Source organism: Aulostomus chinensis, chromosome 2 (genome assembly GCF_037954235.1).
Source record: "Aulostomus chinensis isolate RoL2024-O1b breed Wild chromosome 2, RoL_Achi_v1.0, whole genome shotgun sequence".
NCBI lineage: Eukaryota > Metazoa > Chordata > Actinopteri > Syngnathiformes > Aulostomidae > Aulostomus > Aulostomus chinensis.
In genome coordinates, this window is record NC_141321.1 from 26,513,790 (window position 1) to 26,530,484 (window position 16,695).

Consider the following 16,695-nt stretch of genomic DNA (forward strand, 5'->3'; position numbering starts at 1 on the left):
TCCCGATGGATTGGTGGGGATATCTTAGTCTCTTTTCTCCCCAACACTCATTGCTCATTCGATTTTCTGTTTAAATACACTTCCATTATGCACATTACACTCACACCCCCCCCCCGCCACACACACACACACACAAACACACACACACACACACAGACACAGTGGGAGATGAAGATGCATTGAGTCAGTGCCTTTTGTAATAACAGCTTTTAAATTTGGTAAGACATGTAATGTGAGGGGATGGTGTGGGATCCCCTGGGATCTGGCTTGACATGAAATGCAGCAGGTTTTGTTGAATCTCTCTGTATTCAGCTGGGGAGCTGCGCGCTGTCTCCAACACAGAAGTTTCAACGTGTGAACAGAAGCAGTGCATAACAGGAGAAAAGCCTTGTCAGAATATTGCAGGGGAGGGAGTTAGGGACCACTTTGTCTATGTAGTTTTATGGGAGGTAGGGTGAGAGGTACCAGATGGCCCAATTCAAACTGTTGTTATTGAGGAATACACTAAAAATGCTGTCCGGGACAGGTATTTCCATGAGTGGTTGCATGTCATGTGATCATCACCTCTCACAGTAATTCTCCTTTACACATTTGGTTCCAACTAATGTAGCATGTCTGCACTGTTTGAACCATAATAACTTGTCCCTTCAAAAATATCAGCCGTTTCCCACCGAGTCAAGATATTTGAATCTCTCGTCGAGAGCGCATTCATTTTGCAAAACACTGTATTTTCATTTCAGATTCACAGTACTCATCTGCCTCCAAATTTCAATGTCCTAGAGAATAATGTCAATATTGTTCGGTGGAAAATAAATCTTTGTATTTCAGGTTCATTGCTGAATTTCACAACTTTTTGCCCACTGTTATCGTCTCCCGCAGTGTTCCCACTACAGCAAAGATGCTGTTGAGTCATGGAATCTAGCGTGGATTCCTGCTGTTTATGATAAACAGATGCCGTTTTCAACTGAGCTTGAACCTGACTTTTTTTTTTTTAAACAGTAGCTAACATTAAGTTTTTCCATGCCAAAATAAATGCACGGAACTCCATAATGGAGATGGATATTTTAACTGTACACCAAGGCATCTGATTACTACTGCAGGTGTGAGCCAATGCACTGCAATCCCACACATCAGCTCTGCAATAAAAGTCATTCCATGAAGATTATAAAGTTCATGGACAAACTCCTAGACACACCTTTCATTGTTCAGCCTCCAAACTGATCGTTTTGAATGAAACGCCTCTGGAAAAAATATTTAACCTATACGATCGTTGTGTTGATATTGGTGGATGTAGCCATTTATACTAACTTTAGATTCAAATGAGTAGAAATGCGTGGGCTTGCAGGGAAGGAGAGAAGGACAGCAGACAATGATCAGATAAGATGTGAGAAGAGAGAAGACGAGAGAGGAGTGGAGGGAAGTATGTGACCCTCTAGATGTTGAGGGACAACAAGGCCAAAGCAATGTCTGTCAGCTGTAGTGACAAGTAAATTGCCTGAGAGCTAAGCAATGCTGTACCTCCTCACGCTCTCTTAAGGGTTCAAAGTACAAGTTTTTAATCACATTTTTTGTATATCTTGACTTTTATGCACATGCGCACACATGAATAATGGTCTTTTGTGACTGTGTGAAAAAAATACATGTCCCCGCAACATAAGAATCAAACACTGCAGGCCTGAGCCACCATCTTCCCCTCCTAAAGCAGTGTTACTTCTTTCTTTTGGAAGCCTTAGTTGATGAAGACAGTGATGCACAGTTGGTTCACTGCTGTTGACAAAATGCACCATTGTAAGCGTCTGCACACATTGCTTCTCTTCCTGTCATGATCTGTCTCTGAGCCTCTCACTTCTCTCCTCGGAGTGACACATCACAACAGGATCCAGCAGACATGTCAGACCCTTTTGCCCTGCTGTCTAAAGGGGAAACTGTCAACACCACACAACATGACAGACCTTAACACTGAATTAGCATTTAGCCTATAAAAGGAGGTTAAAATGGATGTTTACATCTTGCTCTTTGTCTTAATGACACTCATTATTGTCAATACTTAGAGGAGCTAAGAAGAAATACAAAAAGGAAGTGGACAAAGTGAATTATGAATAATCGAAATGGAGTAATGAGCTAAAAAACTGCGTGGTAGGTGATGAGTTAGGTGTAAATGAAATATCGAAGGGTCAATAAGCAAACCAAGAATTGAACACAATCTCACAATTAAGCATAAATATAAGCACTGCCTTCTACTGGGGAATGTAAACCCTCCCCATTTGTCATCACTGTAAGCAATGCTTAGTTTTCAAAGCATCTGCCTTCAGAGTTCTACTGTACCCCAGCAGTGTCCTGGGGTGTTAGAGTTTGAATCCTTTATATTTCCCCCCCAACTCACTAAGAGCTTGCTATGCCTGTCTTTTACAATTCTCTTACGCTTTTCTTGATGTAACGCCAGGGGAGTCGACGATACAGTGCTTTATACATCCAGCTGGCTCGCTTACCGTGAATAGGCTTAAGATGGTAATCCTGTTATCAGGGAATACTACTTGGCACAGATACAGACCAACACACACACACACACACACACACTCATGCACACAGAGCCTCAGATGTACACAAACGCATACTGGATTGTGAGCATCATCCACTGTAAGGACAAGGGTGGGAGAGGATGATCGCGAGGAAGCAGAAGTGACAGCATTCAAAAGGAGAGAGGATAAGACAGGAAAGAAGAGGAATTAATTAGGAACTTGTAAAAATTTGGAGCATACTGACTGAAAATGAGACCACGTGTAAATTACATATTTAAAAAGTAGAAGGATGCATTAAAGGGCATTTTGATGACACAATCTCCATCGATCGATTATTGCCTGTTTTAATGAGCAACAAGTTGTCTCACTATTAAGATTACTTTTTGGAAATGGTGATTATTTTCAGTATTATTACTGAGGGGAACATTAACTGTTGTGTGGGAAGTTTTACTGATGTGGAATCGATGTTTGAGCTACATTTGTCAGATTTGTTGTTGTTTTTTGAAATAAATATATATTGTGAGAAACATCTTTGAGTCTTTACTGCAGCGTTAACACAAGAAAGTGTTCAATAAAACTGACTCATTGATATTGAAGACACCATCCCTCTCGCCAACCTTGTCATACAATATGAATGACTGTATTGCTCTTTCAGCCACTGTAATATGAGACCAAGGCTGCAATAAAATGACTGGAAACAGAAGAACCATCAGCATTTAAGATAATGTGGTGATATACATAAACATAATTTTAATTTTTATATTCATGAAGTCTGACACAGGCGAAGACAAACCCACTGAAGTTTCTATCGCCGCTCGTTGAGGTGTAATTTCTGAGAAGACTACCTTTTGTTGCAGAATGTGCTTGTCCATCATGTGATTTGAGTGGAACAGTTCGAGACAGACGGATTCAGCAGAGACAAGCGTCGCCCTCTCAGAACGGCTTGCGTGTCGACAGCTATCGGCAACAGTGTCATCCACTACCTTACACACTCCATCCATGTTGTAACGAGTGATGGCTAATTAGCACAAGCACAGTATGGGATTTGGATACTGAGCTCTTTTCCTCTTTGTGAGGAAGTGTGTGTGTGTGTGTGTGTGTGTGTGTGTGTGTGTGTGTGGGCATGCAGAGTGGATGATGCTGAGTGGCACGTTTCTATCTTTGTCAGTCCACATTCAATTTTTTTTTTCTACTTGGTACGTAGACATGTAAACATTTTATTTGTAGCTTTATTGTTTTCTCCACCGAGAGTGACCTGCTTTACCACGGCAGAAGACACTCTTAAGATGCTTGAACACGCAGAAAAGGTAACGTCGGATCCATACAAGGTGTACCTAATTCAATGTTTGTGGTTTTACATTTGCGTGAATATCAGAATTCATTTTATCCTCTCTTTTCTACCTGTCTCTCAATGTCTGATGGAGTCAAACACTGCGACTCAAGTTTTTACACATCCTGAGTAGTTTGGTCTTTTCTAAGTATTAACTAATGTGACATGCAGACTTGATGCAGAATGTATGTTTTAAGTCACCTACATGGAGCAGTGATGACGGTTTTAAAGGTTGATCAGCCCTCTAATCACTACAGGCACAACACAGTAACAAGACCACATTTAACTCACACCACAGAAAGTGTCAATGGATGTTTTTTCTCTGCTAATGACACGGTTTGATTTGTCTACATACAAATACTCAGGATCAATAGAGAAATACCCTAAAAACAAAGGTTAAATGAATTCCAAACAGCATTATTTTGTGCAGCCCATCAAGAACAAAAGATGCAGAATGAGAAAATGTGTAGCAGATGTTCCATCTCCCCCTAACTGAACTACTTCTATCAGAAGCACAAAATCCTGGAGGGGCTTTCTTGGTTCACGTCATAGATTTATTTTTATCAGATCTTGAGTTTAGACAAAACTCCTGTGGTCAAACATGCAACAGTGAACATCATTGGTGCAATGTGCCAGCCCGTCTTCATGTCTTGGCCCAGTCTGTCTCCTTTATTGGTGATCAGTTTACAGTGCAATAGGCATCACAAAGTCATTTTCTCTTTCTAGGCTTAGTAGAAATACCTTAATTTTTAATTTTACTTGCCACAGAACGAGTGATTAGACTCTCCTTTGCGTTGTTTGTTGTCATATACAGCATGTCATACTTTCAAATGCACCATTTCTGTCCTTCACTGTTGCAATTTTGAATTCTTTCTTTAAACAAATGAAAAATCATTTAGTTCCACAACACACTCTCAGTGCCACCATCACCAGGTGACCACCAACCGCCATCTTGTGTTTTTGCTCTCCTCTCCCTGCCTGTCATCCAGTTAGGGGTCGGCCAATGACCTTGTTTGTGTCTAAGTCATGTTCCCACTGAGTGCCTCTATAGCCTCATGGTGCCACCCGATCAGCCTTGCTTTCATCCTCACTATCGATCGTCTTCCACTCACCCCTCAAGGACGGAAATTCAAACCCATATTCCAAACTGCAGCCCTCACCCCCCCCCCCACACACACACACACCTCTTTCTTTTCTCTGCCTCTCCACTTTTCCCCTTTATGGTTTGCTCCACCTTTCCTCTCCACCCTTCCATTCTCACTCCCACACACACACACACACACACACACAAACAGACACACTGGTCTCAAGGTTGCAATGACCAGCAGACCCATGAATAAATAATAAGGAGGTAGGAATCACTTTCAGAAAAACCATTTACTGTCCTATTGTGTTCTTGAAGAAACGTGTGTGTGTGTGTGTGTGTAATAAGAAAAGCTTTGTGAGCGAGACTACATTGCTTTGTTAACTAAAAGCCCTGCTGTCCCTGGAGTTAACTTTAGTGCTACAACAAGCACCTTGCAGGTGACCTCTAAAAATCAAGTCAGTCTTTCTTCATTAATAGGGAGAGAAATAATTAATAACAAGTGCACAGAAAACACACACACACATACACACACACACACACACACACACACAAACACACAAAAAATCTCATCTTCAAACAAACTTTCCAATGATGGCTTGATGCCTTTTATTTTACCTGTCAGTTGAAACTGGCTCCCTCCCCATAATGGACAGTCAAAAATGTAATAATTCACACACTCTTTTTACCAAATGTGTTGTGTCAGGGGCGGCACAGTGGTGCAGTGGTTAGCACTGTCACCTCACAGCAAGAAGGTTAAGGTTTCGAGCCCGGGGCTTTTCTGTGTGGAGTCTGCATGTTCTCCCTGTGCCTGCGTGGGTTCTCTCCGGGTACTCAGGCGTCCTCCCACAGTCCAAAGACATGGAAGTTAGGTTAATCAGCAGCTCTAAATTGAAAAATGAATCGATGGATGAATGTTGTGTCGGTCATGCATCTCCTACAACCCTCCTCTGTACAAACTGAACATGACAAATAAACAGAGGGATTTCAAAGAGGGATCAAACTAAAAGTCATTGACACAACAGGGGCTCCAGTCAGCGTGGACCCTACATCAGGAGTACACATTAGTAGCAGTTACATGTTAAAAACTGGTAATAAGTAGAATCTGCAAGGGTGTGAGAATTGTCCTTGATGCTGAAAGAACACAAACCTGTAGGAGTTTGAGACACTATCCATTAAATTAACATGAATAATTTAACATTGGATTAATTTTGCTTTCTTTTTGCAAATCTGAGGAAATTGTTTCAGCTGAAATTGCCCATAATGTCTCCTGTGCTTTCAGGACTTAATTTAAAATATACCACATTGATGCAAACCAACTTGAAACTCTAGGTTGTTTTTTTTCTTTTTTTTAAACTCTCTCTTCATCTGGGAAGGAGGGTAGAGCCCGACAGTAACTTTAAAACAGCTCCCAGATCCTCAAGGCTGCAATGGAGAACAGAGAAAGTGTACAAGAAACAGACTGGCCAGAGGATGGAGATGTTAGGAGAGCCATCAGGATAAACGAATGGGATCCATTCCATAGAGGAAAAAAATAAGATAAGGATGAAGAGCTTGTATAGAGGGCAATTCATAGTGAAGGACTGACAAAGACGGGGATGTGGAGAGAAAATAGGCTGAAACAAAAAGTGGAAGGATACATATAAAGAAAAAGAACAAGGGGGGAGAAGAGTAGAGAGAGAGTGAGAGAGAGATGATTAGATTTCTATGTATGGATCATGGTGAGAGCTCCACTTTCAATCCAGTCTAGCTCAGGCAAAGGTAAACAATCAGTCTTGATAAAGGATTGGATAAATCCTCAATCAGACTCATTCTCAGTAAAGCAGATTTTTATTGGACTGCCCTCACATGGCTAAATTGGATCCTCCTTCTGAGAGCAAGTAAGAAGACAGAAAGTGAAAGTAAATGGGAAAGTCTGCATCATCTCTGAAAGGCAGAGAATGGAGTTTTGCCGGCAAAATGGTGCGCCCATTAAAAAATAATACACTATAAAAGTAGTTCCTACTATCACAACTAAACTGAAAATGAAAAAAAACAAAAAAAACAATCAGAACTCGTATGATCTTAAGTAGCATGATCAGAATGTGGGACGTACAGTAAGATATCTATTCCAAAGCTTGACAACAGAAAAGAAATGCTATGAATCCACTTGTCTAATTAATAAAACATGAAGCTCTTAAGACTCAATGTGGTCCGCACAGCAGTGGTTGTGTCATCAATAAATGTATTAAAATGTTGTCGGCACAAATTTGTTAGTGTATTGTTCCTCTGATGGCTGAACACAGAGAATTATGAGGACATTCATGATGAACTGGAATACGTCCATAAATAATACAGCAGCCACAAGTCTTGAATATTGTGTGTGTGTGTGTGTGTGTGAGCGCCAACACCCAGAGGCCAATACAAACTTCTGAGTGAGGATGAAAAACAGAAGACATGGTTCACTTTACTGCCTTTTCAACTGCTCTATTTCTTTTTCATTTTCATCAAGTGACTCCAAGAAATCTTCCGATATAAGATTTCTGGTTCTTTTTCTCTGTCCTGTGGCAGATTGTGGTAAACACTGGCAGAAGTAAAGATTTAAGGATTTTTAAATACTGCTTAAAAAGACAAAATAATTCCTGCAAAATTCAGAAGAAACCACAATTTTGCAGAATTACAGAACTAGAATTGCATTTGTAAACAGGAACAGACAAGGTCGGCTCTGACAGACACTGTGATTTTTTGTTGATGTTGTTGCCAACAATCAAATTGTATATATATTTCAAACTTTAGGTCTTCTGCATCTCTGCATTGTGCTGTTTCTTGTCTGTTCTAGTTTGACTCATTTTGCTGCTGCGATTCAAAGGCAAACCTGGACAGTCTTAGAGGAGAGTGTGTAACACAGTGTAATGAGAGCAGACAGTGTGTTCCATCATGTTGTCAACTTTGACAGTTCAGAGGGCACAGTGTGTCAACTAGAGGGAACTCAGAGAGCGTATACCTCATGGTCGTCAAGAAGGAATGATGTCATCAGATCTGGATCAAAATCTAAATTATTCACCTGAAACTTTTAGCGTCTCACATAACATGAGCCTTTACTGTTCGATGCATCAGCTGAGAAAAAGTATTTTCCAATCAGTCTTATAATTCTTGCAAAGTTTGTAAAGTCAAGTCAGATTTTCATGTTTTCAAGAAAGAAGCTGAGTTACGGGAAAGAATAGCACCTGCTAAAACGAAGGCTGTTCTTTGCAGTTTGAAAAACAAACAAAACAAAAACTGCACCCTAAAATTTTGCACTTTGGACAAGCACTTCTGTCAATGCCACGAGCCGGCCCTTGAAGGAGGAATGGAAAGATTTAAGGTTGGATGAAGGAGAGTTGTAAGGGCACAGATCACATTATCAATACAGCCAACTGAGTGCAGTGGAAACTGTGTATGCCCAAAGGGACCTGATGCAGAACACTGCAGTGTGCAACTCTTCCAGAACACACTGGGACAGAGGTCAGCACACGTCTACCCTCACCAGAAAGACATATGCTTATTATCTTATTGTTTGGGATTGTGGGGGATATTCATATTGTTTATTTGGAAAATCTGGACATATCTTGTCTTTACAGAGTTGCAGGAGAGGACCCAGTGCAGGCTGACAACATCAACATCTGGTCCAGATAAAGGATGACATGTGACAAAGGTCATTGAGTCAAACCATCCATGTTAGCCCCCAACAGCCTCAAAGACTATGCAATATATTCATGGTACACTTATGTGTAGTAAAAAGTACAGACATAAGAATTAACACACATTATTGTCTGAAATATTCATTTCCTCTGTGCACAAGAAGTATGATGCTTTTTGCTCTCTTATTCCTCGTTCCTCTGGTGCGATACCGTAATCTTTCATCATTCCACTTATTTTATAGTCCCTACCCTGTTTCTTCACGTAATTATCTCATCTGTGTCTCTTCACCTCTCTCCTCCTGTGTGTTAGGCACTATTACATTATCAGGCAGCACGAGTTGCAACATGTTGCATGTTGTTTAAATCTATGCAGCATCTGTGCTGCGACAGGTCAGTCCTTGTTGGCTATAATTAGCAGTGTTTAATCCTGACAAGGATTCATTTTTGATACAATGCAGCTGTTAGAGGCAAAACCCTTCAGCCAATGAATGTTTTTAAAATTCATTCATTAAATCATGAAGTAGGATGAAAATGAAATGACGTTATTTTCCAGATGACATTTGATTTAAACAGGTTTGTATTATACCTTCATGTTCTATCACTTTGTAACCTAAATTATGTGTTTCTATTCTATTAGTGATGTGCAGAAAGTCCAGAATTTGTATTTGTTCCTGCATTTGGGGAGGAAGAATTCACTTCTCATTTCAGGATGTCACATTTTATATATTTGTTCTTGTACAAGCAGTTATAATAATATGAACCATTTAATTCAATATTGCTAAATGGTTTTATATATCCAGCAATAAATATGTATGACCTTCACTATAATTGAAAATAAATAATTTTAAAACAACATTGGAATCCAAATGTACTCATACTCTTGCTCAGCTTGGACCAGGGTAGGATGCTGGTGTTCAGTATCTCGTCTCTGCTGCATGTTTTTTATATACACAACAAGCCAAACAAAGCCAACAAGCCGGTGCTATGTGGTTTGGGAAGCAGACCAAGGCGGGGGCCTTGGCTGTCTGATCCCCAGGCATGGGAGCTGGCTTTTGGGACATGGAATGTTACCTCTCTGGCGGGAAAGGGGCCGGAGCTGGTGGAAGAGGTTTAGCATTACAAGTTAGATATAGTCGGCCTCACCTCGACACATAGCTCCAGGTCCCAACCCAAGTCCTTGAGAGGGGGTTTGGTGGGGGGAGGATGTCATCTCTGCTTTTTGCGGATGATGCGGTCCTCTTAGCTCCATCAGGCCATGACCTCCAGCTCTTGCTGGGACAGTTTGCAGCCGAATGTGAAGTGGCAGGGATGAGAATTGGCACCTCCAAGTCCGAGGCCATGGTCCTCGACCGGAAAAGAGTGGCCTGCCCATTCCAAGTCGGGGGGGGGGGGGGCTGCCTGGGATGGAGGGGTTTATTTATCTCGGGGTCTCGGAGTGAGGGTAGACTGGAGCAGGAGATTGACAGGCGGATTGGCGCGGCATCCGCAGTGATGCGGGTGCTAAACCAGTCCGTTGTGGTGAAGAGGGAGCTTAGCCAAAAGGCAAGGCTCTTGATTTACCGGTCAATCTACATTCCAACCATCACCTATGGTCATGAGCTTTGGAAAATGACCAAAAGAACAAGATCGCGAATACAAGCGGCTGAAATGAGTATCCTCCGCAGGGTGGCTGGGTTCTCCCTTAGAGATAGAGTGAGGAGCTCAGTCTTTCGAGAGGTACTCAGAGTAGAGACGCTGCTCCTCCATGTCGAGAGGAGTCAGTTGAGGTGGTTCGGGCATCTGGTGAGTATGGTGGGATTATATCTCTTGGCTGGCCTGGGAAAGCCTCGGGATTCCCCTGGAAGAGCTTATGGAAGTGGCTGAGAGGGCAGTCTGGGCTTCCTTGCTGAGGCTGCTGCCCCCCGCGACCCAGACCAACCAGATAAGTGGAGGGCGACGACAAAGACAACGCCGACAATGACAACAATAACTTCATTTACAGGAAAAGACTTAAACAGGCTCTCCTGTATCTTAGTCATCTGAGCTGAGACAGCACAGTTGCTTTGCTCAAACACCTAAACACCGCTCTTTTTCTCTCATGTGATATCTGCAACTGTGTCAGACACAGGCTTACTGAGCGTGAGCAAACCTCTGCCGAGAAGAGATGTGAATGAACAAGCAAATTAGCTAAAGAGCCCAGGAAAATTGGGCTCACCTCCTGCCCAGTCAAACTCGCCTTAGGGATAATGATATAAATACACTACTTCAGCAAATTGGTAAAAAGAAATAAACCCCTGGTTTGTACCACTCCTGCTGCAATAACTCTCAGGAGTTATGTCAAAAGATTTTTTTTCCATGTTGACCTCGTGTGTTGTATCTCATTGCATCAGTGGAGCACACCAATGCAGCCCTGTGCATTTTTAGTGTTTTTGTTTCAGTCTGAATCCCCCCAAAGGTAAAGAATTAACCTTCATGAATACATTTCGCTTATCTATATGGAGATATGTGTTTACCGTTAGCACCCTTTCCTTGCAAGCCATTATACTGTAGATGCACAACCGATCCTGGTAAAGGGGGAAGGCTCCCCTCGTCTGATGTTCTTTGAATTCAAAATGCAGTTGGTTATATTAGGAACAAATAACATAATAAATAAAAGATAATGTTTAGCTTTGATGGACATTTATCATCAAGGTCACAGTTAAGTTCAGCTGCACTGGATTCTATTTAAACACGTGTCTAATATTTTGGCCATTCCATTTACACACATCAGAGGGAGAGAATATTAGAAACACTCCTCAGTAGAATGCACTCCAGCACAAAACCACCAGCCTCAATAATACAGCATCATTACTACTTTCGTCAAGAGTTATTTCTGCTGTTTTTGTCAAATGTGTATGCATGTGTCAGTCAGGCACACACTTACATGTACACTCACACACCAATGTCTCTTTGCCAGAGGCAGTTCGTGTCTTGCTTGTGCACATATATTTTACACTTTGACAACGTGACCAATAGGATCATTATTCAAAATATACCTCCTCCTCCAGCCCAGAGAGCAAACAGTCACTTATACAATTTCCTGCTCCAGGGGACAAACTTATGGTGTATGTTTTTCAGAGTTGCTTTTTTTTTTTTTTTAAATAATGAGAATTATTCTAGTAGTCCGGGAATGTTTTTTTTTTTAAGTTGGCACTGTGTTTGTTTATCAGCACATGCCGTGTGCGAATGTGTGTCTCAAATGAAAGCAAAATGACAGTTGCAATAGGTCAGCACCTCGATGTATAACTAGATGGCGCTGCTACATACAAATGATTTTAATACCTAGTCACACATACAGCCTTCCCCTCTCTTTCTCTCTCTCTCACACACACACACACACACACAAACAAAATACCTCGCACAATACCTAAACACAAACAAAAGAAAACAATGACTAGATAAACAGGCACTGTTTTATTCATGTTGATGTGATACTAGTGGACACACACCCGCAAGGAACACTGCTTTTCTCACCTCTTACACACACACACCCACACACACACACACACCCTTGGCACAGTCACCTCAGTTAATTTTATGTCTAGCTCTGTAAACTCTCTTGCTCTCATCCTCAAACACTAGTTTAAAATATTTTGCTGGGGTTCAACCCAGGAAACCAGATGTGTCCAGTGATGGCTTTATCTGCTGTGTGTGTGTGTGTGTGTGTGTGTGTGTGTGTGTGTGTGTGTGTGTGTGTGTGTGTGTGTGTGTGTTATTCTCTACTGTGTAGGTTACTGTATTATTGTATTTCTCATGTTATTGGGCCACGCATCAGCTAAAACAGTTTAAATTTTGGTGAAAGTAGGACGAGCAATTCATCGTGATGCAAATTGTTACATGTGTGTGATGAGTGACACATTCAGGGAAAATGAAACAAGTGTTAGGTGTTGACTCCCCACAATCATTGCAAGTTTCTGGACCTCTACTTGTTTATTGGACAGGTGCACATCAGTCTGGCAAAAGATTTAGCATTTTCATTGACAACTGTATGATACATTGGCCAGGGAAGGGCCTGATTTTATATGTGCACATCCAATGAGTCATAAGCTTGATTGGCCCATAAACATCTCTCTGGAAACCAGACCATCACATGACAAGACAAGAAGCTGTTCATGCATTATAACAAGGGTTCAATTGTGTCAGTGAATACAAATATTTGACATAACCTCTGCAAGAAATCATTACATCACAGGTGTATTACTATTTCTCTCTGACAGGTTGTTCTCTAAACCAGTAGAGAGACTAAAGTCCTGAGGGGTATACAATGAAACAAGATCAACAGAGCCAGGCTCAGTTTGAGTGAGCTGGCTATCTTGCCAAAGAAACCCTTTTACATTTCTGGTTTCTCATCGCTGATTTCAAGCCAAATCATAACTAGGTCAGCATCGGGTTAGGTTACCGTGGTGACCTACCTTAGGTTGAGAGAGAGCCACATTTAAGATGGAAAACTGTCATTAGGCTCAATATATCTCGCTTCCCTCTAATATTTTTTCCTAGTACACCCCTCTGGTGTCCTTGAGCTGGAGTTTCAAAACCTGTCAGCTCAATTTCACATTTGAAAGTCACCCACAATGACAGGATGAGCTCAGTGTCTTAACCATATTATATGTAAATGAAGTACATCAACAGATATTCTGGCACACACATGCTCAGCAGGTGATGTAGGAGCTTACTTGTGGTCTTGGGTGTCCTTTCACGATACACTGAAGCACGAGTGTGTCTCCCTCTTTGATGGTGTAGATTCTCTCGCTGATGTTATCATCCTTGACGTTACACGCAGCGCCTGAGTGCACAATCTGGGCGTTGGCTGGAGCTGTGAGTGAATGCATGGACACACACACACACACACACGCACACAGACAGGCATGTAGCCATACAAACACACAAACAAACACAGGAAGACAAAGCACAATACATATTAAGTAATATTTCTGCAGCAGAAAAAAAGGTCACTCTCTTGCTGGTGCATTTGTAACACTAGTACTAGTATCAATGTTTCAGATAGATGAATGTATCACATTACACTTGCATCAGCGTAAAAGTATTTTACAAAGATGACGGAGTGTTGTCTATCAGTGCTTCAAAAGCGACGTCTCAATTTATAGGTGAAAAGGGGTTTTTTGTTTTTTGACTTTGGGTACTTTGAGTTGTACAGCTAACGTTTAAAGAAAAAAACGACATGTCGTCTGGCCTTATTTATCTCACATCTGTCCTGAACATGTCAGGAACATGAAATGGTGATTAGATTTTTTTTTTTTCATAAAATACTCCCCTGAAAATTAAGTGTTATTTCCAGTATTCATGTTCTATATATGCTACACCTGGCCACCAAATTTGATGAAAATCAGCCTCATAGTTTAACATAATCCAGCTAACAGCCAAACAAACAGCACCTGATAACATAACCTCTTTTAGCGAATTATACTGAGATGCAATGACTCAAACGACCAGGTTACCTCTTCCAAACATGGCTTCACAGTTTTGAAATGCAATTATAATATTGTTTGCATTCATTTCTTTTTTTGCATTCAATTAGAACAAAACAGCCATGAATAATCACAGTGCTTTTACATTTCCAAATTTACCAAATCATTCTAAAAAAATCTCCTGTAAGCTTCCAATGTAAAGCAGTGGCTTATGAGGGCTAGCTCGCGTGCAAGTAGCCTCAGACGGCTTCATCCCATCTATGATGAGGCGAGACAGAGAGGAGGAGGGGAGATACAGGGACAGTGACAGAGACAGAGCGAGAGGAACAGCGGGTGAAGAAGAAAAGGCCAGAGAGGAGTGTGAAGCCCCAGAGAGAGGCGTGGGGGACGGGGCTGCACAATGATGTGATTAGCATCGATTCACAGGGAGAACAAATCTTCACTGTGCTCTACAACTGTTATCATTGAACCGACAGGAAGAAAGTGGGCGGCCTGGTCACCTTAAACTTCAACTCAGTCACACATAACAACACAAAGCTTGATCAGGTCAAGCTTGGAAGAAAAGGCTCTGAATCCATTTTTGCATGTTCTTTTTTATGGAACATGGATTGGTTACTGGGTTGTAATGGGACACGATGGCAAGTTCATGTACATCTACTCTTCCAAATAAGGATTCATATTTCTTTTCCCTCTCTATGCATTCAGTCCCTGCTCATGTTATCCCTTCTAGTAAAGCAGAGTTAAAAAAGCCCCGATGATGGGTGTTTTTTGAGGATCTTTGCAAATGGTAACTGCTTGAATCCTACTCTTTTTATTTTAAGTTTCCAAATTTTGAATCTGCCTCAGACAGTGTGTGCGTGTGTGTGTGTGTGTGTGTGTGTGTGTGTGTGTGTGTTTGTACAGTATGTGAGACATAATTATCTGCAGTGTTTTGTTTGAGGAGCCCATCAGCAGAGAGGTCAATCATTCACTCTCGGTCTTTTCTCATTTCCCTCTTATGACCTCTTTAGCATATCATAGTCATAATCATACTCAAACATGGTTAACATATGCACAGGAAACCAAATGCATTTTTGCGCCTGTAAAACATGTCTTGCAACCCTGAACTTATTGAGACATTACCCAGAGGAGCTGTATGTAAAACTAAAATGTCTGAATCAGTTGCACTAGACATTAAACTGACTTTACCCTGCTGTTTCATGTCCAATCGAGCCAATGTGTGCTGTTCCGGGAATTTGATGATGGTGTCTCAATTGCACCCCTGAGAAACCAAAAGAATAAAAATATCTGAGACTGCAGAAGAAGGGACTTTTTTCTTCTTTTTATATACACACTGGGAAAGTGTATACCAGACAAGCTTAAGAAAAAAATCAACCTATTCAAGCAAGATTAAGGGACCTGGGGCAAATGAACACACATACAGCACAGTGTAAAGACAGCATACTCATTAAATATGCTACCTGTGCCTTATCATGTAATTATGTCCATACACTGGCAAGCTGGGTGAGGTCTAATTTCAGGAACAGAATAAACCAAAATTTTAAAAATAGGAGTTGCTTCTCTCTGAATTATTGAAGATGCAACCAAACCCAACCAGAGCTTGCTGTCTGAGTACTTTTAGGTTCATATTCACTGTATAAATGCCTGATACAACTGCAGTCTTTATCTGTTTTACCTTATGCAGACCATACAGAAAGGTATGCTGGTAGCAGTGGCTGTGGGAGAAAAGATCACGTCTTATGTGTAACCGCAAGGCCACACAGTCCCATGTGTAAACCCACCAATCTGTAAAAATACAACCCACAAAAGGATACAACTATCAAAAACACTATGGAGTAACAGAGCTTGGCTCCAGATGTGTGCTGGATTAACTCAAGAAGACAGAGAGCTGATATAAATGGTGAATAATTGTCTCCTTACAGCTTATTGGCGTGTCTACATTAGTTTGCCTCTCCAGAGAGGGAGGTCGGACAGAGCGGCTCCTCTGTCTGCTCTCGCCTCTGGCAGTTTGGCTGCTTCAACTGTCTGATCGACTAGTGAAAAGGCGGCTATGAGAGAAGCAGGAGACAGAGCAGGAGAAGGGAAAGGCAAGAGAGATAAAGAGAGGGAGGCAGGAGCGGGGAGAAAAGATGGTCACAAAGGGAAAATGGTAGAAGAAAGCCACAGAAAAAGCAGAAACAAAATGGAAAAGAAAACAGAGAGGGAATTACCAATTGTAGAAGAAGAGAAAGGGGTAATGAGAGTCAGTGAATGAAAACAGGAAGAAAGTACAGAAAACAAGCTGAACATACATTCCATACCTTCATTGAAGGGAGATGTTTGTTGTTGTTGTTTTTAATAAGTAGTAGTGTTTGGATGGCTACTAATTTGTGAGGCAAATGTAGTTGGCTAAAGACAAGACAGGCAGGTAAGCCATCGGGAGGAGAGGCGAGCAGAGGCTCCTCAAGGACGCAAACAAAAACATGATGCAAACAAAGCAAGAGGGCTAAACCTGTTACACCACAGAAACAGTTCATGTCTCCTCTAGTCTCAAACACTACAGGCATCCTGAGGGGTCACCAACAAAAATCAAACTCTGTAGTCCTCCACACCAACAACCCAGAGCAGTTTATAAATTTGAAAATATCACTGGAGCTCAAAAGAACTGTTGCATCCCACA

At 41.4% G+C, this 16,695-nt stretch overlaps 1 protein-coding gene across 4 annotated transcripts in view; it reads right to left on the minus strand.

The window, feature by feature from the left end:
• The window catches only part of mdga1 (MAM domain containing glycosylphosphatidylinositol anchor 1), a 166,245-nt gene that overhangs the window by 105,958 nt on the left and 43,592 nt on the right, over nt 1-16,695 (minus strand). For all 4 annotated transcript variants that reach the window (XM_086187760.1, XM_086187742.1, XM_086187750.1 and 1 more), the window contains one exon: nt 13,284-13,423. In XM_086187760.1, coding sequence (XP_086043886.1) covers nt 13,284-13,423 — 140 coding nt within the window. The remainder of the gene's footprint in view (nt 1-13,283; nt 13,424-16,695) is intronic.